Source organism: Saimiri boliviensis, chromosome 8, assembly GCF_048565385.1.
Source record: "Saimiri boliviensis isolate mSaiBol1 chromosome 8, mSaiBol1.pri, whole genome shotgun sequence".
NCBI lineage: Eukaryota > Metazoa > Chordata > Mammalia > Primates > Cebidae > Saimiri > Saimiri boliviensis.
The window spans coordinates 312,118-336,734 of NC_133456.1; the positions used below are offsets into that span (position 1 = coordinate 312,118).

Here is a 24,617-nt window from a genome sequence, read left to right on the forward strand (position 1 = left end):
TAAGTTTCTTATTTCTGAGACCTCCTCAGCCTTGCCTTCACTGTCCATATTTCTGTCAGTTTTCTACTGTTTGCAGAATCCTTTAACTGGAAAAAGTCCACACTTGACTATCTAGTTATTCAATGCTATCAACTCCTGGGTCACTTTTTGGAAAAACAGTATAATGTTGTAAGAACTGCTGCAGCCTGGATTTCAAGTCTCTCACTCGAATTGGATGGATGTGGTGAATTTCAGCTAAAGAAATCATGTGATCATGTTTCTGTAATTCTGAACATCATCAGCCTCCAGAACTCTGTCTTTTTTTTTTTTTTTTTTGCCACATGTTGCCTGCTCTCCCTGACTTTCATAAGAACTTCTTTGTGTACATGGATGATGTCAAGGAAGTTGGTCTGGTGTCCCTGAGACAGCACTAACAGGTCCGTGACCGGGCCCAGGTTTTGCCTGAGCTGATCAGCAAAGAGCTCACGGATAGTGTTGCAGGCATCTCCAGGGAAGTGGATGATCTGGTCCAGCTCCAAGGCCTCGCTGAGGCTGAAGAACTGGCTGCCTTCTGATGCTCCGTCCATCCTCATCTGCTTGCATGCCATCTCACTGGCTGTGAGGTTGAGCTGTGCACGCTGCTGTCCATCTTCTTGGTGAAGCACTCGAAGCCATTAATCCTCCTCTTCCACTCTGAACATTCGAGGGCACCAGCTGGAGGTGGGCTCAGGGTCAGAAAGAAGCTGGCACTCACCATCTCAACCTTCTCAGCCTTCCTCTTATCCTGTTTTCAGGTTGTCTCTGTGGTGCTGCTGGGGCACATCAGGAAGTGATGAAGGCATGGCACTGTGGCCACACCCAGAAGCTGGCTGTGTGGTTCAGCTACCAGATTGGGCCCTTTCTGCACTTGGGCATGAAGTCTTCCTCAAAATGGCCTGTGGAAGCCCTGATGCATGAACTGAAGCCCTGAGGCGGCGCACACCCTGCTGAGCCTGCTGCTCATTTCCTCTGTGTGGCTCCTTTTGCAGCACAGTCTATTGCACTGGGGTCTGTGCATGCCAGGCAAGGCCAGGCTGGCTCAAAGAGCAACCAGCCACCTCTGCAAGGGTGTGCCAGGAGTAGGTGGACCAACCACCAACCTCACTTGCTACCAGTCAGGGTAAATCAGCTCTTCTACCCTGAAGGTAGGACCCCAGTGCCATCTGCTTTGCCTCAGGCCTCTGCTCCCTCAGTCATCAGGTGGCAGCCACTCAGGGTGTGGGAACCTGACCACCCCTGCTTCCTCGAGTGGATGAGGTTGGTGGCTGGTCCACCTGCTCCAGGCACACCCTTGCAGAGGTGGCTGGTTGCTCTTTAAGCCAGCTTGGCCTTGCCTGGCATGCACAGGCCGCAGGTATTGGCACCCTGCTCCAAGTGAGCTTATTCTGTCTTGGCCTGAATTCTAAGTCTAGCCAGGGCCACGGAGTGCTTGGTACCCTGTTCTGTAATCCTGGCTGCTTCTAGGGACCCTTGATGTCCCTCCTCTCCCAGAGCTCAGGATGAGCCTGACCAGGCCAGGATCCTTTAGGTTTGGGACTTGTGCCCTAAAGGAAGGCTTCTGTCTCACAGGTTGGGGGAGAAGATGTAAGACATGTGCAGTCTTCCAGCACTGCCAGGATGCCACGTTCATTTTTCCCTCCAGTGACCTCAAAGTGACTAGCTGTTTCATTGAGAATGACTTCCCAAGGCCCAGGAGCCATCTGGGGCTGCAGAGCAGCTGACTGCATGCTGTTCTGACTTCTTCCATGTTGCGTTGGTCACTACACACCAACGGGGGTCAGATGCAGGGACCGTAGAGTGGGGTTGTCTCTGGAGCTGTGTCTTGGTTATCATGGAGCTGAACTGCTCCTGGTGTCAGGGCCTTGATGGGGCTGTACTGGATCATCCCAGGGGTGTCCAGAAGAGATGTGGAAAAAAATTGCTGTGAGGATGAATGAGAGATGACTGTCAGCACAGAACAGGCACCAAGTGAGTGCTCAGTAATTACCGTCAGCAGCTGCCCAGAAGCCAGCACTGCCCACCTGGTAGTGACTGTCCCCAAGCCAGGAGGAAGGGAAGAGAGTAGGTTACCCACTCACAGACTCTCACCTGACTGATCAGTCAGCTGTGCTTAGATGTGCCTCTCACGTTGAAAAAGGTTCTGCATGCAGAGCCACTCACAGACACTGCCATGTGTCTCTAACTGCTCCATGACACAGAGGCGGTGGGTGCTCAGCAATGGTGGCATCCTGGGGTAACAGCATCCATCACAACGGAAACCTGCTTGGGTCAGCAAGGCCCAGAGTCAGTGTCCTCCACCCGCTGAATTGACATATGTGTGCATACACTGTGCTTGGGTTTTTGCTTGTGTGTGTGCATGTGTGTGCGCGCGCGTGTGTGTGCGTGTGTGCATGCATGTGCGTGTGTGTGCGTGTGCGCGTGTGTGCACGCATGTGTGTGTGAGTGTGTGCGTGCACGCGTGTGTGTGCATGTGTGTGTGTGCGTGTGTGTGCGTGTGCGCGTGTGTGTGTGCACGCATGTGTGTGTGTGCGTGTGCGTGTCGCTTCTCTGGCCAGGCCTAGCTGCTCCACTCACAAGTGCACCCAGGTCCTTATCACTGTCACCTGCAGAGCCTGTGGCCAGGATTAGAACATTCATTGGTGCTTCCCGAACTCTGCCCTCCCCGCCCAGGCTGGTCCTTCGGATGCAGAGGAAGGACACAGCTGAGCACAGAGAGCTGGCGCCCTCTCTCGGTGGAAGCCGGGTAGTGGCTGAGCGCTGGGTCTGCCTGGCAGGGTTAGAGTCAACGCATCTCTTTCTCTTCTCTTCCCAGCAGCCCTCCAGGGTGCCAGGACTCACCTTCCTTACAGATAAAAGCAAGGAGGCTCCAAGGACAAGCCTCCTCCCTGAGGTTACACAGTGGCCAGCTGACCAGGTCCCGTAATCCAGGCCACTGCTGGTCAGGTTCCTACTGACCAGGTCTTTGCTGACCAGATACCCCTGACCAGGTCTCCACCGACCAGGCCCCGAACGACCACACCTCCACTGACCAGGTCCTCACTGACCACGTCTCCACTGTCCATGTCTCCCTGACCAGGCCTCTACTCAATAGGCTTCAAGGCCCCACTGACCAGGCCACTGGTCCACCAGGCCAACCCAGGCCCCTGCTGACACCACCACGATTTCAGGTTCACGTTGACCTGACCCGCAACTGAACAATTCTCCACAGACCAGTTCCCTGCTTGCCCGGGCCCCCACTGACCATGCCTCCCTAACAAGGCCCCCACTTTACAGACCCTATGGACCAGACCCCTGACCAATTCCCCCTGACCGGTCCCCACTGACGAGGCCTATGCTGAGAAGGCCAGCACTGACGAGGTACTCACTGATGAGACCACAATTTGCCAGGTTCCTGCTGACCCAACCCCCACTGACTAGGCCCAAACTATTCAGGCCCCAACCAACCAGCTTTTCATTGTTTAGCTTCCAACTGACCAGGTCCCACTAGCAAGGCCACCAGTGACTACGCCCCACCGACCAGGCCCCTAGTGACGAGGTCTCCAGGTCCCCACAGACAAGGCCTTCACAGAAGAGGCCACCACTAACCAGGTCCCTGCTGATCAGGTCCCAACGGACCAGGCCCTGATGGCCAGGTCTTCGCTGATCAGGCCCCACTGACCAGGCCCCTGAGCAGTGGTGCTCCATGTCCCCTTCCAACACTCCCTCAGGCCGCAGACCCTCTCTCTCTGCATATGCAGCCACAGGTCAGGTCCTGGGGGTCTTCCCTGGAAAAGGACCCTCTTCCAGGACACAGGGAGGGACAGTCGGCCTCAGGCTCCAGGTGCCCTGCTTCACACTCGCCTCTCAAGGCCCTCTGAGATCATGTCAAAGGAGACAATGAGGTGGCCTGGCACTATCCGGACACACAATCGAGCCTATTCCTGAGCCTCAGAGTGGGAGGAAGGGAGGGACATTTGGCAGATGAGGCACCCTGTTCTCCTGGGTCTCCCAGGGCCCTTCCTGCAGAGCCCACATCTAGAGACACAGCACACAGGCTGCTGGGAGACTGGTCCAGAGCATTCAAGGTGAGCCAGGAACACGAGGACTGTCCCCAGACAGCCAGAACCGAAGGCCTTTTGCTAGTTTCTTGGTACCTCAGTGGATGCGGCAGGTTCTTTCTGCTGGGAACTGGTGAGCACGTGCTGGGCAGGGCTTGTCCTGTGCTTCCTCGGGGGCTCCGCCTCTGCTTTTAAGAAAAATCACTCATTCCAGGGCTGGGGCGGGAAAAAAATACGAGATAAGCTTGGAACATCTTGTTGAACCAGAAAGTAAAAAAGTGCTAAAAGAATAATGAAGACAGATAAAAAAGACATGAAGTCGCCGGGCGCGGTGGCTCAAGCCTGTAATCCCAGCACTTTGGGAGGCCGAGGCGGGTGGATCACGAGGTCGAGAGATCGAGACTATCCTGGTCAACATGGTGAAACCCCGTCTCTACTAAAAATACAAAAAATTATCTGGGCATGGTGGTGCGTGCCTGTAATCCCAGCTACTCAGGAGGCTGAGGCAGGAGAATTGCCTGAACCCAGGAGGCGGAAGTTGCGGTGAGCCGAGATCGCGCCATTGCACTCCAGCCTGGGTAACAAGAGCGAAACTCCATCTCAAAAAAAAAAAAAAAAAGACATGAAGTCAGCTTCAAATCACTACCCCTGACCAAATCTGGGGGCATTTGAGCACCAAAATCATAAAATTTCCTTTCCACCCTATTTATTGGTTTTATTTATCCACATAGAATAAAAGTATAAGAAAATAATCATTTGGGTCTGGGTGCAGTGGCTCATGCCTGTAATCCCAGCACTTTGGGTGGATCACAAGGTTAGGAGATAGAGACCATTCTGGCCAACATGGTGAAACCCCATCTCTACTAAAAATCCAAAAATGTAGCTGGGCATGGTGGTGCACAACTGCAGTTCCAGATACCCAGGAGGCTGAGGCAGGAGAATCGCTTGAACCCAGGAGGCGGAGATTGCAGGGAGCCGCGATCACACCACTGCACTCCAGCCTGGGCAACATGCAAGACTCCATCTCAAAAAAAAGGAAAGAAAAGAAAAGAAAAAGAAAATAATCATTTGGAAACCACCATAGGAATAATTGTTCAAGCACAAATCATCAACAAAATGTGAAATCTAATGGGTGAAATTCTGGGGAGTAATCAGATATTTACAGAGCCTCAAAGTATGTCCACACAAAATACTGTTGAACTACAAAAGAAAATAGTAAAATTACCATGGAAAAACCTGGCAGGCACTCCTTAAGTCTATTACTAACTATAGTGATAAAAACTGTAAAATGCAAATAAGCCGTCAATGACCTCCACTAAAGTATTAATGACGATGTTACGTGTCTTATTAGAAACAATTAAAATGTCATGTAAACAGCTCACTAATGAAACTTTATGATCTTTTAAGTCATAAGATTTTTTTCTTAAGAGTTTATAATTTAGACATTCTCTTCATTTAGATGTGGCTCATCAGTGCATTCCAGAGAAGAAACTAGATGGGAGTAAATGTCCCACACAGCAACAGTTGGGAAGAAAAAGAAAGAATTATGTTCTTTAACTAAAACACTTTCTTCTTCTTATTGAGACAGAGTCTTGCTCTATTGCCCAGGCTGGAGTGCAATGGCCTGGTCTTGGCTCACTGCAGCCTCTGCCTTCCAGGTTCAAGTGATTCTCCTGCCTCAGCATCCCTAGTAGCTGGGATTACAGGCCCCTGCCACTGTGTCTAGCTAATTTTTGTATTTTTAGCAGAAATGGGGTTTCACCATGCTGGTCAGGCTGGTCTCGAACTCCTGACCTCTTGATCTACCCACCTCGGCCTCCCAAAGTGCTGGGATTACAAGCATGAGCCATGGTGCCCGGCCTAAGACGTTTTCTTTGACTAAATGTAAGTTTTAAAAATAGGAGTTGAGAACATTATTACTGAGGGTAAAACCCCCCCGTGGGCACTGAGGAAGGAGAACTGTCCAAACGCCAGACACAATCAGTGCCTGAAGAATATCGTCATTTATAATGTGATTACTCAGCGATTTCCTTTGTATAATCCTCTGTATACAATCATAAATTAGTTTGTAGAATTAGTGCCTGAAGTATGACTTACGTATCTATAGTATATAAAGTTATATATATACATATAATGAGAAACATGTATGTACAATTTCAATACAAAATTACTGTCAAATAGAATTTGCCAACATTTATGAATGGAATTAATTATCATCGTGGTTAAATATCAGAGTTTCTGGTTTTCCATTCTTCATTCGTGTATTCTACAACCATGTGCTAAGGTACTAGAACCATCAATGGAATTACAAGATGAAGATGGTGGGGTCCACCTCTCAACAGTCGTATGCCATAACCTGAAAAAACGGACAGGCAGGCAGTGTCCATAGAGAGTTACAGATACCATGACAAGTATACAGCAGGGCACTACTGGAACACACAGGAGGAACATCTACCCCAGTTTTGTATCAATATTATAGGCTTTCTGGTGGAGGAGATATGGAGATTGGTACCTGAAGGACAAGGGAAAGCTTGCCAGACAGAGGGAAGAGGTGAAGGCAAAGAACCTGAAGTGAGAAAGAGCCCCATGGCGTTGCACTCTGACCAGTTTGGTGCTGAAGCAAAGGACAGAGTGTGGTAAGTGGTGAGAGACAAGACTGAGTAACTTGACGGGGGTGTTTTTATTCTGTGGTAAGGAATTTGGAACTCCCTGAGAGCAAAGTAAACCAATGATACAGTAAATGACTGGAGATTTAAAATGTCACCTATGAAGTGACTGCTTCTGAACAGTTATTGCTTAACTGAGTGTTTCTAAATGAGTCTGAGGTCTGTTGGCCTTTAATCTCTACCAAAACCTAGATCAGCTGATGATGGCTTTGTTTTCTGAGAATAGGTTCGGTGTGCTGGCTCACAGTTCCATAAGGAAGGCGGAAGTGAAGAAAGCGTAGAGTCAGATAAAAAGACGCATAGACTTCTTGGGACTTTTGCCACCTTAGTTATTAACCCTACAAGTGGTGGCAAGATAGACATAAGTGAGCTTCATTTAAAAAATGCAAATTTAAAAAGACGCATAGACTTCTCGGGAGGCGAAAGTTGCAGTGAGCTGAGACTACCTCTGCACTCCAGCCTGGGTGACAGAATGAGACTCTGTTTCAAGAAATAATAGTAATAATAATAATAACAATAAAGAACTCTCTTGAGGTGTTCTGCAGGGATTATCTTTAAGGCTTATAGAGATGTGTCTTTGTTCTTGATAGATTACTGCTTTTCAGTCTACTTTATTAAGTCTAACATGATTTCACAAACCAGTGCCCCACAAGGAAACCATGTGTTCCTTGGAACTACTACATTGAGTTTAAAATAAGCGATCTTGGCCGGGCGCGGTGGCTCAAGCCTGTAATCCCAGCACTTTGGGAGGCCGAGGCGGGTGGATCACAAGGTCGAGAGATCGAGACCATCCTGGTCAACATGGTGAAACCCCGTCTCTACTAAAAACACAAAACGTTAGCTGGGCATGGTGGCGCGTGCCTGTGATCCCAGCTACTCAGGAGGCTGAGGCAGGAGAATTGCCTGAACCCAGGAGGTGGAGGTTGCGGTGAGCCGAGATCGCGCCATTGCACTCCAGCCTGGGTAACAAGAGCGAAACTCGGTCTCAAAAAAAAAAAAAAAAAAGCGATCTTTTAACTCAGGCGTCCCCAAACTACGGCCCGCGGGCCGCATGCGGCCCCCTGAGGCCATTTATCCGCCCCCCCACCCCGCACTTCAGGAAGGGGCGCCTCTTTCATTGGTGGTCAGTGAGAGGAGCACAGTATGTGGTGGCCCCCCAACGGTCTGAGGGACAGTGAACTGGCCCCCTGTGTAAAAAGTTTGGGGATGCCTGGTTTAACTTATCCAGAAATGCTAAAAACAAACAGCCCATCCCCCCAAAAAATTAGTTGAGGAAATGTATTTCCTCAAAACTTTTCTCATATTATATCTGCATCTAAACAGTCTTTCATCATCTTATAAAACAATGCAAGACTTGACTTTTACGGTAAGAATTAATGAGAATATTTTATATTGGAATCATGCTTAACAATTTACATTAAGTGTTTAACATTTATTTTCTTTTTTGCCCAGTAGTACAATCTCATGACGCTGAGGCACTTGGACCCTGATCATCTCTTTTTTTTTGTAGAAAAATAAAACAAAACCAAGTTAATATGATAAAAGCTATCAGCCAGATAGAATCTTATAACAGTCATTTAGTTCACTCCCTTTTAAGCTATTTGGCTGCAATGCTAAGAAACCTGAGATTTGCTCTTCTGTGATTTGTGAGGATGTGAAGCCAGGTAACAAAACAAGGTTGAAACTTCATTTAACACAAGCCATTGCTACCTTTCTCTGCATTAAGGAGGTTATGATATCACCACGGAAACTGTAAATGAATGTGTACTGATCAAAATAAATATTTTAATAACAATGACACACAAACTAGTTGCTATTTAGTTTTGTTCAAACAATTGTTTTATGGTTTTGGTAATTTTTTTCTTTAAGGGACACGGTTCATGGTGTGCCTGGACTGGAGTGCAGTGGCCGTTCACAGGCCCAGTCAGGATGCACTACAGCCCTGCACTCCTGGGCTCTGGTCATCCGCCTGCCTCCGCCTCTCGAGTAGCTGGGACTACAGGTGTGTGCCACTGCCCAGGTTCTTGGAAATTTTTTGTTAGTCAAAAAATAGTTAAACACTAGACAGTATCTTTAACTGGGTCAAGCATAGCTAAACTATCTATTTTTTCTTTATCAACTCTGCACAGCTTATTATTGTTGGATACATTTCAGTATTCCCAGAAATGGATTCTTACTATGAGTGAAATCACATGATGGATTGTAATCTTCCTGTTACAAGTCCAAGGGAGATAGGAATACCCTGTGGAGCTCTGCATTAAATTCTGAATTGGAATAATATCATTGATTCTGTTTGGCCATAGTTGCTTTTAAAAGACCTGATAGGGCCGGGTGCCGTGGCTCACGCCTATAATCCCAGCACTTTGGAAGGCCGAGGCGGGTGGATCACGAGGTCAAGAGATCGAGACCATCCTGGTCAACATGGTGAAACCCCGTCTCTACTAAAAATACAAAAAATTAGCTGGGCATGGTGGCGCGTGCCTGTAATCCCAGCTACTCAGGAGGCTGAGGCAGGAGAATTGCCTGAACCCAGCAGGCGGAGGTTGCGGTGAGCCGAGATCGCGCCATTGCACTCCAGCCTGGGTAACAAAAGTGAAACTCCGTCTCAAAAAAAAAAAAAAAAAAACAAAACAAAAAAAAAAAAACAAAAAACAAACAAAAAAAAAAACTTGATATCACTGCCACCTTAGTTATTAACCCTACAAGTGGTGGCAAGATAGAGAGACATAAGTGAGTTTCATTTAAAAAATACAAATAGTGCTTGATTTAATAATTTAAAAACTTGTAAAATTGCCCAGCAATAGATACATGCTACAAAAGATGAAATAAAAATGCTGTAAATCTAGTAGCAATAAAGGACATACTCCTATGTAAGAAAAGCACAAAGCTTTTAACATAACAATGAAAATAAATCGTTTAGTGTTTGATGTTTATTTAATTCAAAAAAGTATTTATTTTGGATTCCATTAAATAATAAACATCCATATGTGGTTAAGTGTTTGGATGCCCACCACTCACTTGTGATTATGGATGGAAAACTTGAGATGGTACAAAGAAACTTTAAAAGTGGTGGCTGGGCATGGTGGCTCACGCCTGTAATTCCAGCACTTTGGGAGGCCAAGGCGGGCAGATCACTTGAGGTGGGAAGTTCAAGACCCGCTTGTCTAACATGGAGAAATTCTGTTTCTACTAAAAATACAAAATTAGCCAGTCGTGGTGGTGCATATCTCTAATCCCAGCTACTCGAGAGGCTGAGGCAGAAGAATTGCTTGAACTCTGGAGATGGAGTTTGTAGTGAGCTGAGATTGTGCCACTGCCCTCCAGCCTGCACTCCAATAAGAGTGAAACTCTACCCCCCCCCACCAAAAGAAAAAAAAGAAAAGAAAAAGGGGTGGTGGCGGGTGGGTATGAACCATAGCCCAGCTATGATCAATTAGAAAGTAACCCAAAGCATCTCAAAGTATATTGTCAGTTATTAGACATTAACCTGAAATTTCTAAAACCTAACTTAAATGCAGCTTTTAAATAAATTTAAAATGTGTCAGTTTAGTTACATGTATTGAATAAAGTTAATAAATAAGTATCTTTTGAAAATGAGAGCACCAGGGACTTGCAAAATGTAGTTTCCCTTTCCTGCCTGTATTAACCCAGCTAATTATGATCTTTACTTAACATGCATAAGTCAATTGAACAACTCAGCATTTTACCAAATTAAAAACAAAACCCAAAGAGAATAGGTAACACAACTAACCTTGGTTTTTGGAATATGTTTTCTGCCGAGGCCCATACTGTTAACACTTCCAACCCAAGGTGACTCTGGGTCAGGCCTCATAGGAAGGGTGCTGGGAAAAGATGTCATGTGTTGCTTATATGGAACCTGCTACTGATCATTGCTATTATCTCATCCGATCTGTAAAGGTAACACAAAAAAATGCTTAGTATTTTATTTTTTCTTAAATGATTTCTAAATCACTTACATTTTAAAAAAAAGGTTGCCCTGAGAGTAAACCAAGTTACCCATGAAACAGTATTTTAACACCAAAGGTGTGTGAGCATACCTGCTGTGAGCAAGTATAATTTAAAAATTGTTCTAAAAAAGTGCATGTTTCTAAGAAGATTCCTACTGAATAAGGAATTCAAACAAGGTAGGCAGGAAAGAGAAATGGCTATCAATGATGTACAGCTCAAGCAGTAGCACGTGCTGCCTTCTGGAAGGCTCTACCTGTAAGATTCTGAGGACGCAATTAGAAGTGCACGTATTTAAAGATAACTATGTGAGATGATGGGTATGTTAATTTGCCTGACTATAAGAACCACTTCACTGTGAATAAATATATCATAACATCATGTTGTGCTCTTCAAATTATATACTGAAAAAAAAGAAAGCTAGAAATACTTGTATTTAGGAAACCAGTTTCAGAATTTTAAAAACAACTTTTAAATGTATTTTCAAACATTTGCTTTCACTGCCCTTGTACGTTTCACCCATTGTCTAGGAAAAATTAAGCATTTGGCACTGAGGAATAAATCACAGCAAGAACTCCTAGGGGAAAACTAGATGGCTGGGTTGGTGACCAAAACAAACAAACAAACAAACAAGCACTAAAGCATCTCTGAAGGCCGTTAGCCCCCAGCATTGTGACCAAGGCACTGGAGGTGGGGCCTGTCCTTTGTCTTCCACGCACCCCTTCAAGCTGACCCAGGTGTTATTTTTTTTAACGACTTTATAAATTGCGCTTTCATCCTTAGGATAATCATTCCCTATTTCGCAAGGTTGCCTTCCCGTACACAGAAAAAACTGTACAGAATGATTTGTCTCAAAGCGCCCTCTAGTGATAGTAGTAAAGATCACAATCAGGAAAGTTCAGTTACTGACTGCCAGGGTGTGCCCAGAGTTGCCCTGGTTTGGGCGGTTTGGGTTTAGGTTGTGATCTACCAAAAATAAATCAATTAATATTTATATTTAGAGGAATTCTGATAAGTAATTTTATAACATAATCACTTTATTGAGTATAAAGCTTCAAAATGCAAAAATTCTAATAGATTTTGTTAGCTACATGAGATTTTCCAGGAGGAAACACCATACAAAGGAGAAAAAAAGACAAGACAGAAACTGTCCTAAACTAACATTTTAAATGTAAGTTTATTTACTAACATTATGTTCAAAAATTATACCATCAGGATAGCTTTCACTTCCTACCAATCTCTTAAAGTTGACTCACTAAAATGTATGCTTTCATAGCAAATTAATGAGCCCAGTTGATTTACTACAAGTCTATGTTTTGACTTACTTCTTTAATTTTTTTGACATGGATCTGTTAGCTTTTAATGATACTGCAAAGGCTTCCTTATATTCTTCTAATTCAGTAGTAACCTCTTTATATGCAGTTTTCATTTTGGAGAACTTATATTTCACATTTTTCTGTATGAGATCTATTTTATTTGCTGAAGCTGTATTATTCTTTTTTAACTGCTCCAATTGTTTTTCATATTCTGCTTGTTTCTAAAACAAATGAAAAAAATCATACTTTTAAAACAATTATAAACTGATTAGTCTATATTTGTTGCCTCTCATTTAGAGTAAGTGATTCAAAAGCAATTTTAAATGTTTCGTAAAAATAAGTTGAAGTTTAAAACATTTATCAGCAATATCATCTAAACTGATAATGGAATTAACAATTAAATCTGAATTATAAAAATATGAAATCATTCTGTTAGTATTCATGTAATCCGATCATTTTTAAAATGATAGAATCCATTTAAATTTTTAAAAACTGCACAATGTAGCTTAAGACCAATTCAAAAGCATCATGTAACTTTAAATTACAATTTTCTTTTTCTAATAGTCTTATGCCTACTGGTCTTAATAACCAAGTGACTCTATAGTAAAAATCATTACTCTGAAAGATCAATTTAGTTATAATAATGATGGAAAATTAAATAGTTAAAAAGAGAAAGAGGTATCACTGTATTTCTAAAACTTTACAAAGCAAATTCCTATAAGAAAAGCAGAGAAAAAACTATATGTATATATATAGTGGTTATATAGTATATATATATAGTGTTTATCTATAGTGTTTATATATAATAATTATATAACATACATAAATATATATATACATATAATTTGTAGTGAAATAAATGAAAGCACATTACAGATAAACCTACCTGATTAAAAAACTAACCTGTAAATTGATTTCTTCTAATTTTTCTATTTCCTGTTTTGCTGTTTCTTCTAGCTGCAATTTATATTCTTCTGCTTTACCAAGTTCTACCATGTTTTTTTCCATACGTGTCTTAAGATTCACTACTTCTTGTTCCAAAGTTTTGTTAACCTCCTCAGTTTTCTCACATTTCTTTTGTACTTCTTTCATAGATGATAACTCTTGTTGAATAACTTGATTGTTTTTAGACAAATATAACCATTTTGAAGATACAGCTCCCAGCTCTTCTGTAAGATCATCAAACTACATGGATAAAATAATACAGCTTGATCATGATGTAGGCTGATAATATTTTAATACAAAACCAATAACAAATTTTGAAATACATTTACTTGCAATAACATGTTATCTATAACGTAGTAGATTCTTCAATTGCGAACCCTTCAATTACTCAAAAAATCAAGAACAAAGTTAAAACCACCAAGAGTCACAATAACTTATTCTTTACTTTCATCATCTTTGCCACAGAACTTCTGCACTTGTTCTGAGGCTTTTACTTTTCTGATTGTTTTTGTTTCTCCTGAAATGGCTCTAAGTTTTTTTCTTAGTAGAAAGTTTCTAATCTCCTTCCCTCATCACCATTCCCAGTAATTTCTAAAGAAGTTTTAGGGACATCATTTTGAGTTATTTAGGCCAAAGTCAGTAAATGGCTCTCAGAATAAGACTTTGAAAATAAGAATCTAGGCCAGGGGTGGTGGCTTATGCCTGTAATCCAAGCACTTTGGGAGGCTGGAGCAGAGTGATCACTTGAGGCCAGGAGTTGTGTCCAGCCAGAGCAACACAGTGAGGCCATCTCTACAAAAGGTTAAAAATTATTAGCCAGACATGATGGCTTATGCCTGTAGTTTCAGTTGGTTGGAAGACTGAGGCAGGAGGATGGCTTGAATCTAGAGTTCAAGGCTGTGATGAGCCATGGCACCACTACACTCCTGCCTGAATGACAAATGAAAGACCATATCTTAAAAAAAGACAAGTTAATGAGTTCTGTAAATAAGGAGTATGATATGGTTCGGCTGTGTACCAATCCAAATCCCATTATGAATTGTAGCTGCCATAACTCCCACACATTGTGGGAGGGACCCAGTGAGACATAATTGAATCATGGGAGCAGTTTCCCCCGTACTGTCCTTGTGGTAGTGAATAAGTCTCACGATGTTTGATGATTTTATAAAGCATATCCCCGTTCATTTGGCACTTATTTCTCTCGTTTGCCACCATGTAAGACATGGCTTTTACCTTCTGCCATGATCTGAGGCCTCCCCAGCCATGTGGAACTGTGAGTTCATTAAATATTTTTTTAAATAAATTACCCCATCTCAGGTATGTCTTTATCAGCAGCATGAAAATGGACTAATACAGTAAGTTTTTACCAGTAGAGTGGGGTGCTGCTGTAAAAATACGCAAAAATGTGTTGACAACTTTGGAACTCTGTAATAGGCAGAGGCTGAAACAGTTTAGTGGGCTCAGAAGAAGACAGAAAAATGTGGGAAAGTTTGAAACTTTTTGGAGACTTGTTGAATGGCTTTGACTAAACTACTGATAATGATATGGACAAAAATCCAGGCTGAAGTGGTCTCAGGTACAGATGAGACACTTTTTGGAAACTAGAGTAAAGAGTTTTAGCAGAGACTGGTGGGATTTTGCCACTGCCCTAGAGATATGTAGAACTTTGTACTTGACGGAGATGATTTAGGGTATATAGGGAAACAAATTTCTAAGCAGCAAAGCATTCAAGAGGTGACCTCAGTGCTGTTAAAAGCATTCAGTTTTAAAAGGGAAACAATCCATAAAAGTTCAGAAAATATGTAGCCTGACAATGTGATAGAAAAATTTTTTCTGAGGATAAATTCAAGTCTGCTACAGAAATTTGCATAACGAATGAGGGTCCAAATGTTAATCACCAAGACAATGAGAAAAATGTCTCCAGGGCATGTAAGAGATCTTCGCGGCAGCCCAGGGCCCCCTTGCTGTGTGCAGCCTAGGGACTTGGCGCCCTGCGTCCAGTCATTCTAGATATGGCTATCAGGGGCCGAGGTACAGCTCAGGTTGTGGCTTCAGAGGCTGCAAGCCCCAAGCCTTGGCAGCCTCCACATGGTGTTGAGCCTACAGTTGGACAGAAGTCAAGAACTGAGATTTGGGAACCTTCACCTAGATTTCAGAGGATGTACAAAAATGCCTGGATGTCCAGGCAAAAGTTTGATGCAGAGACAGGAGCCTCACGGAGAACCTATGCTAGGGCAGTGTGGAAAGGAAATGTGAGATTCAAGCTACCACACAGAATCCCCACCCAGGGCACACTGCCCAGTGGAGCTGTGAAAAGATCCACCAACAGTTAACACTGTGCACCTGGAGACAGCCACAGACAGTCAACACCAGCCCATAAGAGCAGCCCAAAGGGAGGATGTGCACTGCAAAATTACAGGGGCAGAGCTACCCAAGACCATGAAAACCTACCTCTTACATCAGCATGACCTGGATATGAGACATGGAGTCAAAGATCATTTTGCAGCTTTAAGATTTGACTGTCCCGCTGGATTTTGAGCTTGCATGGGGTCCTTCACTTTGGCCAATTTCTCCTATTTGGAATGGGTGTATTTATCCAATGCCTGTACCCCCATTGTAGTTAGGAAGTAACTAACTTGCTTTTGATTTTACACACTCATAGGCAGAAAGGACTTGCCTTATCTCAGACGAGTTTTCAGAGTGTGGCCTTTGAGTTAATGCTGAAATGAGTTAAGATTTGAGGGGGGTGCTGTTGGGAAGGCATGATTGGTTTTGAAATGTGAGGACATGAGACTTTGGAGTTGACAGAGGAGGAATGATATAGTTTGGCTTTGTCCCCACCCAAGTCTCATTTTGAATTGTAGCTCCCACAATTCCCACATTACAGGAGGACCTCAGTGGGAGATCATTGAATCATGGGGGTGGTTTTCCCCATATGATTCTCATGGTAGTTAATAAGTCTCATGAAATCTGGTGAAATTATAAGGGGTTTTCCCTGTCACTTGGTGCTCATTTCTTTCTTGTCTGCTGCCATGTAAAACATGTCTTTCACCTCCTATCACAAGTGTGAGGCCTCCCCAGCCACATGGAACTGTGAGTCCATTAAACCGGTTTTCCATTACAAATTACCCACTCTCAGGTATGTCTTTATCAGCAGCATGAAGATGGACTCATACAGATTATGAGGATATTACTGCCTTTCCCTAAACTTCAAATGTTTTTTGGTAATTTGAATTGCATTTCAAGAAGTAATAATTCTTGGGGTTAAGGCCACAGAATACAGAACCGAGAAAAAAATCTACACATTCACAGCCAACTGATTTTGGACACAGGTGCCAAGAACATACATTGGGGAATGGATGCCCTCTTCAATAAATGGCACTGGAGAAACTAGATGTACAATGGAGAAGAATGAAACTAGACACTTGCCTAACACCATTCAGCAAAACAAATTCACAATGGATCAAAGACTTAAACGTAAGGCCCCAAACTCTAAAACTACTAGAAGAAAACACATCAAAAATGCTTCAGAACATTAGTCTTCACCAAGATTTTATGTGTAAGACATTAAAAGCATAGGCAAAAATCAAATAATAGACCAATGATACTATATTGAGCTAAAAAGCTTCTGCACAGCAAACAACTGAGTGAAGAGAAAATCTGTAGAGAGGGAGAACATACATGCAACCTACTCATCTAATCAGAAAGTGAGATCCAGAATACACAAGGAACTCAAACAACTTGACAGTAAAAAAAAAAAATGGGTAAAAGTTCTAAATAAATCTTTTTAAAAAAACCATACAAATGGCCAATATATATATTTAAAAATGCTCAGTGTCACTAATTTTCAGGAAAATGCAAATCAAACCCACAATGTGATATAATCTGACTCCAGTTCAAATAAATGATTACTATTGAAAAGACAAAAAATAACAAATGCCAGTCAGTTTGCAGGGAACTCATATGCTGTTGGCAGGAATGGAAATTGGTACAGCCACTACAGAAAATGACATGGATTTTTCCCAAAAAACTAAAAATGGAGCTGCCGAGGGATCCAGCAATGATCCTACTGGGTATTCAACCAATAGAAAAGAAAACAATATATCAAAAAGATACCTGTACTTACTTGTTTGTTGTAGCACTACTCACAGCAGCTAAGGTAAGGAATCAACCTACATGTCCATCAACAAATGACTAGATAAAGAAAATGTACACATACACAATGGAATACTATTACGGCATAGGAACACAATCCTGTTACATGTGACCACAAGGATGAGTCTGAAGGACATTATGTTAAGTGTTGGCATATAAAGATAAATATTGCACATTCTCACTCATGTGCAGAAGCTAAAGAAAAACCGAGGGCTGGACAACATGGCCGTCAGTTACAAAGCCTATGATCCCAGCACTTTGAAAGGCCACGGTGGGAGAATCACTTGAGATCAGGAGTTCCAGATCAGCCTGGGCAGTATAGGCAGACCCCGTCTCTACAAAACAAAAAAACACCCGGATGGAGGGCTGCATGCCCATAGTCCCAGCTGCTCAGGAGGCTGAGGTGGGAGGATCACATCAGCCTGAGTTTGCGGCTGCAGTGAGCTATGATCAAACCACTGTCTCTAGTCTGGGTGACTAGATCAGAATTGCCCAAAGCCCAGATTAGACTAGCTAGACTCTGTCTCTTAACAAACAAACAAACAAGCCAAAAGCTCATGAAAGTAGGGGAGGGGAGGCAGGGTAATGAAGCTGTTCTAAAATTGATTGTGATGATTCCATAACTCTGTGAAACTTTAAGTGAGTGAACTGCATGTTGTGTTAATTATATCTCAATAAACTTCTTACCCTCCAGGTTTATTTCCTGCTAGTGATCTGGAGTCATGCAACAGTGTAGTGCTTGGTTTCAGATCACTGGCCATGGTTCAAGGCATAAGAGAATTAACGGCATGTCCTTGTTATTTAAAATACGTAATATATTGGCCAGGTTCGGTGGCTCACGCCTGTAATCTCAGCACTTTGAGAGGCCAGTGCAGGCAGACTGCCGAGCTCAGGAGTTCAAGACCAGCCTGGACAACACAGTAAAACCCTATCTTACTAAAATACAAAAATATTAGCCAGATGTGGCAGCATGGGCCTTGTAGACCCAGCTACTTGGGAGGCTGAGGCAGGAGAAATGCTTGAACCCGGGAGGCAGAGGTTGCAGTGAGCTGACAGCATACCACTGCACTCCAGCCTGGGTGACAGAGTAAGAATACATCTCAAGAAAAAGAAAGAAAAAGTTATATATACACACACACATATATATACATACATACATAGAGAGAGAGAGAGAGAGAGAGAGAGAGAGAGAGAGAGAGAGAGAGAGAGAGGAAGGAAACCCAGGCATCTGGGATCAACTTCCCCTTGACCGCATTTCAATAGAAGAAAAGGCTGGCCCACCGGTGCCTCCTGACTCACCTTCCTGTAAATAACAGGCTTGGTATTGGGGAAACTCTCTGGAAGACACTGTTTTTACTTAAAACAAGATCAAACTCCCAACCCACTCCTCCATCTGGAGATCAAAGCTTTTCACATGTGATTCCTAAAACTGTAAACCTGAAACCCCTTCATATGTGATTTCCAAGGCTGTAAACCTAAGATTCTTCCATGTGTAATATCAAGAGTATAAGCCTATATCAAGGCAGAAACTTCCTTTGTTGGACGAGCTGAGTTTAGACAAATTATTACTTGGCTGGGCCATAATAAACCCTTTCCTTCCTTATTCAGTGTTTGAGAGTTCTGTTTCTCGTGGTTACTCCTGCTATAATACATGAATATATAAAAACTGTCCTTTCCATTAGTATCAAGTCTGTAAAATGTAAAAAAAAAAAATAAAAAAAATAAAAAATCTTTTCACTGCTTTAAGCACTGACAGATTTATATTGAGGATTAAACTTTTTTTTAATGACCATTTTTTCTTTTGCCCTAATTCTTTTGCCTGGGGAGTCACACGTTACAAACTATAATATCTCACCAATGAGTTTTATTAACTCCTATCAATGACTAACTTTTCAAGCTGACTCTGTACAGCATCACAGACAGCAGATGCTGAGGGAAATCAAAATAATTTACTCCAAAATGTATTTATTTGACACATTTTGAAAAGGCTGCCACAGGGTCAAGAGATTAAAATGGCCCTACAAAGCTGTCTTCTCTGAGAAATTTGCATCTGTAAAAAGTCTCTATTAATGTAACCAGATCTCTCCACTTCTATGCATTCCCAGACTAGGGTAGATTATCTAAGAGCCTGACATATTTAAAGTCTGAAAAGATATATTGACCATTTATTCTCTCTGATGGCTGCACGCTATGAGCCTTCAACTACACAATAAAAACCTTGGCCTCCACGATCCCCTCATCTTAATTAGGCATTTCTTTCTACAGATTTCAAGTTTTAGACAATAGCTTAACTCTATCAACTGTCACCTCAAGAATCTCTAAAACCCACCTATGACTTGTAAGCCCCTCCCCTTCTATATGGCCCACCTTTTTGGGCTGAACCAGCGTATACCTTCATCATATTGACTTGTGATTTTTCTACAATTTCTGTCCCCTGGAAATGTGTAAAACCAAATTGTAACTCCTTTCTCATGATCTCCTGAGGTTGTGCAACCCAGGGCCACAGTCAATTATACTGGCTTAGAATAATCCTCTTTAAACTTGTTTGGCAGAATTTGGATTTTTCCATCATCAGTATTTCCCCAAATTAAATGACTTTTTAAATCCCAAGACTGACCAGAAATTACCTTATGTTTTAGCTTCTTAATCAGAATATCCATTTCTAATTGATCTGTTAAGTCTCCATGGAAGCCCAACTCTTCATTTCCAAAATCATTTAACATATATTTTGTCATTTCCAGGAATTTCTTATATCTGCAGAAAGGTACTGAATTAGTAAATCAACTATTTTTAAGAGGAAATACTAAATAATTTTTAAACAGACATTATATGGTAGCATATAAAAGAAACAAATATATAAAATATAAATTATGATCCTCTCATTTATTTCAACTGAACATAGTTTTAAAACATTCTAATAAAATTATAGTCAGATAAATAATATGAAGAAAATTTTTATTATATATATGGCATATAGAGTGATATTGTATCATACACAGATTTTATAAACTGTGTATACATTTTAGTATGTTAAGATAAAATAATCTATTACTAAATATTAGCCATAACTCAGAGATGAGTATCCAAGATGAAAATGTAAAACATACGTGTTTGAAAAAGACACAAAAACAAATTTTGATAACTGTTGACCACAGTCTTTTTTTTTTTTTTTTTTTTTTGAGACGGAGTTTCGCTCTTGTTACCCAGGCTGGAGTGCAATGGCGCAATCTCGGCTCACCGCAACCTCCGCCTCCTGGGTTCAGGCGATTCTCCTGCCTCAGCCTCCCGAGTAGCTGGGATTACAGGCACGCGCCACTGTGCCCAGCTAATTTTTTGTATTTTTAGTAGAGACGGTTTCACCATGTGGACCAGGTTGGTCTCGATCTTTCGACCTCGTGATCCACCCGCCTCGGCCTCCCAAAGTGCTGGGATTACAGGCTTGAGCCACCGCGCCCGGTTGACCACAGTCTTTAAGAAGAAAAGGAAATATACACAAAAAGCACCAAGGAGATCATTCAAACTGTTACGGATGAGCCGGGCTGCCTCGGAAAACCCCTCTGTGCCGGCGGACCCCAGCCCTCTCTGATCGCTCTGCAGCTGCATTTCTGAACCCCTCCCTGGGTGCCACATTAAGGCTGCTAGACGTGCTACAATTAAGCAAAGCCTAATTACAGCTACGGGGTAGCGCTGCAGCTCGAGGGATGACAGGGAAAACGTAATGTTGGTTATCCATACTCCTAAATTTCTGTTTGACACATATCTGTAAAAACTCCTGGTTTCGGTCTTTTTTTTTTAATGACTGCCACCATGAAAGTCACAGGACGATGTGTTGCAGGTCTGCTGGAAGTTAAACAACGATCTCTGTCACCTGAAACCCCCTTGTCCCCCTCACTCCATATAAACTGCTCCTTTCCTAAGCTCAGAGCTGCTGCCTCTTCTGAGCAGCCCGGCAGGATGAGAAAACGTTCTTGCCTGACTTTGGGTCTATTCTCCTTTCTCTCGCTTACCCTTACACAAACTACAAAAAGAAACAGGTAAGAAAATATTGTTGATGTCTGAGTTGAGGGGAAAAAGAAATAGGCAGTTTAAGAAGAAAGAAAATGAGCATAGAGATGTGTGCAGACTTAAGGACTGCTTGAAGAACAGGTCTAGAGATCTTTGCTGACCCTACCAACAAAATGAAAGAAATACAAAACCATGTCCAGAAAGGCTATGACAGAAAAATGTTGATTAGAATCAGCAAATGAACTCAAGTACTCCGCAAACATAGAAAAGTAGCTGTGTTGGTGACTTCAAAGACACATTCCGTCTTTCATCTGTGATAAAAACATGATTGCTCACTTTACTCTTTTAAGTTATACATATTAATATCCCGGCTACTTGGGAGACTGAGGCAGGAGAATTGCCTGAACCCAGGGGGCGGAGGTCGCAGCGAGCTGGCAGCATGTCACTGCACTCCATAGAGAGAAACTTTATTTCTCTTGAAATGAACTTTATTTGTGTGAAACAGAAGTTTAATAACACATATACCTCATGTATATAAGGAAAGTACCCATAGAAAATGAGTAAATTTTCATGATAGGTTTTGTATCTTAAAAAAAGAAAGAAGCAGAAAGAAAATACAAGGAAAATAGCAAAATGAATTTTGATATTGGTAAATAATGAGTGACACAGATAGGTCTTCTTCAAGGAATTTGAATGAAGGAGAGGAGGATACTACCAAAGGAAGGAAAAAATAACAAAGACAGCAAAAATATCTTCAAAAACAAAAATTCACACTAGATGATAAAGATTCAGTTGACATTATATGTACAAGGCTTTGTCATTATCATTTTCAAAATCATTAAAGAATAAATGTAATATTTTGGTATTCAAAAATATCAGGTTGCATTATGAGTTTCTAAAATAAATGTTAAAATAGAATTTATTAAAATGCAGTTATAAAATGAATTTGTATCTAGGTTTTGACAAAGTAAAAGTATAATTAAATCAATTAATGTATGATTAAAATGTTCTACGATATTAATATCATACCCAGTTCTCTCTTTTTCGACTTCATTTTTCTTTCTTATTTGATCCACATTATACTTCTGACATATTAACTCAGAAAGTTTTCTTAATTCTTCCTTTTCTTCCTCAGACTTGAAAAAAACATAGTTTTTAAAAGTATTTTTAAAAATATAGAGACATATTCTTGTATCTTAAAAAATAGTATTTCTTATAAGTTTTGAATAATATATATTTAGGCAGGTGTGTAAAGTGCAGTTTATAAACCTGCTGCCAATAAAGGCAGAATTTAATAACAATCACTTTTCTTAAAATAGCTAAAAATGATTCATACTTTTCTTATTAACTTTTCTGATATTTAAACTGCCAATAATTTTTGTTAAAAATAGAGGGGGTTTGCACACAAAATACTAAGGGTTAGTGGAAAAAAATTAAGAGTAGTTATATTAACATTTTAGTTTTCAAAGATGCCCTAGAAACATTGTCATCAACACTTCAACGTATTCCAGGTTGTGTTAAATTACATCTTACTAAGACAATTTTTAGAAAACTCTCATCTGTTTCCCATTACCTTTTTGATCCTCATCTGTCTTCAGGGTGAGCTAAACCTCATTCTCTGTAAGTATTCACTCATGGCTTCAACTTTTTTCTCTTAACCATTTCCCTTTAAATAAAATTTAATTCTCTCTACAATAAACAAAAACGTAACTTCTGTCTAATTTTTGTGGCTTTTCTATATCCTGTTTCTCCCCTTCCATAGAACTTTATAACACATAGTCTCATCTAGAGATCAATTTTTCATCACTTGTCGTATTTTGCATTAAAATCTGATTTTTAATCCTGTAATTTCAATTAAAAATCTGACAGTCATCAAGGACTTTATCTTGTTTTACTAGGGAGCAACTGCAAGCAGTGACCAAACTCTCCCATCTCTTCCTCTGACCCCACCTCATTTCCAAATGCAGCAACCTATGATATCAGTTCTATCCCTTTCTGTTGCTCCTTTAAAATTATCCCAGTGCTCCTTAAATCTCAAAACTCTCGTCCAGATTTCCTAATCTACATTTCCAGCTCTGACCTTTTTCCTGAGGCCTCTCCCATCTAGTACAGTTCTTGTAGACAATATTCTCAACTGCACGCGCATCCATTGCTACTTGGTGCAGATTACTTTTGCAGATAGTGAATCTCATACACTTTATATTGATTCTTATTGATGTCATTTTGAGTGTAGTGTTATTTTCTAATCTTAGGAAGGACAGCCTCACCTTTATGATACTGACCAGCATACATTGTCCTTTTTTCTTTTATAATGCAAAAGTTTCCCATGAGAACCAAATTATTAATTGTTTGCCTGGTTTTTTTTTTCTTTTTCTTTTTCTTTTTTTTTTTTTTTTAAGAATTTCCTTCTCCGTAGAGATATGGCATAATAAAAGTCTTGTTCTAAAGTTTCCTTCAGGGTAACACTCAACTATATCATTGGGAAGCTCCAGTCATGTAGAGGTTTCCCTTCAGCCCAACAGAGATTCTTCATCTCAAAATTGTGTCCACTAAATATCTTAATACAAGTAGTCTCTGGCTTAGGAATTCATGAAATAAGAACATTCTGGAGAAGTTAGAGGCTATTAATTGAGAGGGTTGAAAGCTGTCCCTTAGTACATTTGTTTATATGCATGGTAGGTATCAAAGTGGCTATTAATACTATGCCTGATTTCTAAATTAATTCTGTGGAAATCTATACAGAATTGTTTGTTTATTTAGTGAGACAGTCTCACTGTCACCCAGGCTGAAGTACAGTGGCCTGATCATTGCTCACCGTAGCCTTGATCTTTCAAGTTCAAGTGACTTTCCTACCACAACCTGAAAATACAGGCATGTACCACCACACCTCAGCTAATTGTTTAAAAAAAATTTCTTTTTGTAGACAGGGTCTCACTATATTGCGGTGGAGGGTCTCAAACTCCTGGGCTCAAGCGATCCTCCTGCCTCAGCCTTCCAGAATGCTAGGATTACTGACTTGAGCCACCTCACCCAACCCGGTATTGCATGAAATGATTTAAGAAGCCAGATCTACACAGCAGCCAGAAGCCCTGGATCTGAATCCCAGCTTCACCAGATATAAGCTGCGTGACCTTGAGCAAATTAACTTTCTGTGTCTCTGGTCCTTTATCTGAAATGGAAAGAATAACACCATCTACTTCACTGGGATGTTAGGAAGATTAAACTGGAGATGAACATGAAGCACTTAGAAGAGTACATGGTACATGGTGAACTACAGATAATATTTGCTATTAGCATGATAATTTTTATTGTATATCTTAACACAATTGTATATGTTAGGCAGGTGGCATGCCCATGGAAGTGGTCTCCTATAGCTGCACTGAATCCTTCTTCTCACCACTGAGAGTGGCAGCAAACGGAGGCATATAATTCATAATTTACTTTTCTCTCTGTATGACTCAGTAGGCAATGACCATGTATCTCTTACAATGTAAATAGCACCTCCTGGA

The 24,617-nt window shown here is 41.5% G+C and overlaps 1 protein-coding gene across 1 annotated transcript in view; it reads right to left on the reverse strand.

The window, feature by feature from the left end:
* Positions 1–1,372: 1,372 nt before the first annotated feature.
* The window catches only part of LOC141585309 (ankyrin repeat domain-containing protein 18B-like), a 36,854-nt gene continuing 13,609 nt past the window's right edge, over positions 1,373–24,617 (reverse strand). The window contains exons 5-12 of the mRNA XM_074403526.1: positions 22,138–22,244; positions 19,731–19,857; positions 12,907–13,188; positions 12,013–12,224; positions 10,473–10,631; positions 4,152–4,271; positions 2,107–2,277; positions 1,373–1,939 (exon numbers count right to left, since the gene is read on the reverse strand). Of these exons, the coding sequence (XP_074259627.1) occupies positions 10,577–10,631; positions 12,013–12,224; positions 12,907–13,188; positions 19,731–19,857; positions 22,138–22,244 (783 nt within the window). The 3' untranslated portion in view covers positions 1,373–1,939; positions 2,107–2,277; positions 4,152–4,271; positions 10,473–10,576. The remainder of the gene's footprint in view (positions 1,940–2,106; positions 2,278–4,151; positions 4,272–10,472; positions 10,632–12,012; positions 12,225–12,906; positions 13,189–19,730; positions 19,858–22,137; positions 22,245–24,617) is intronic.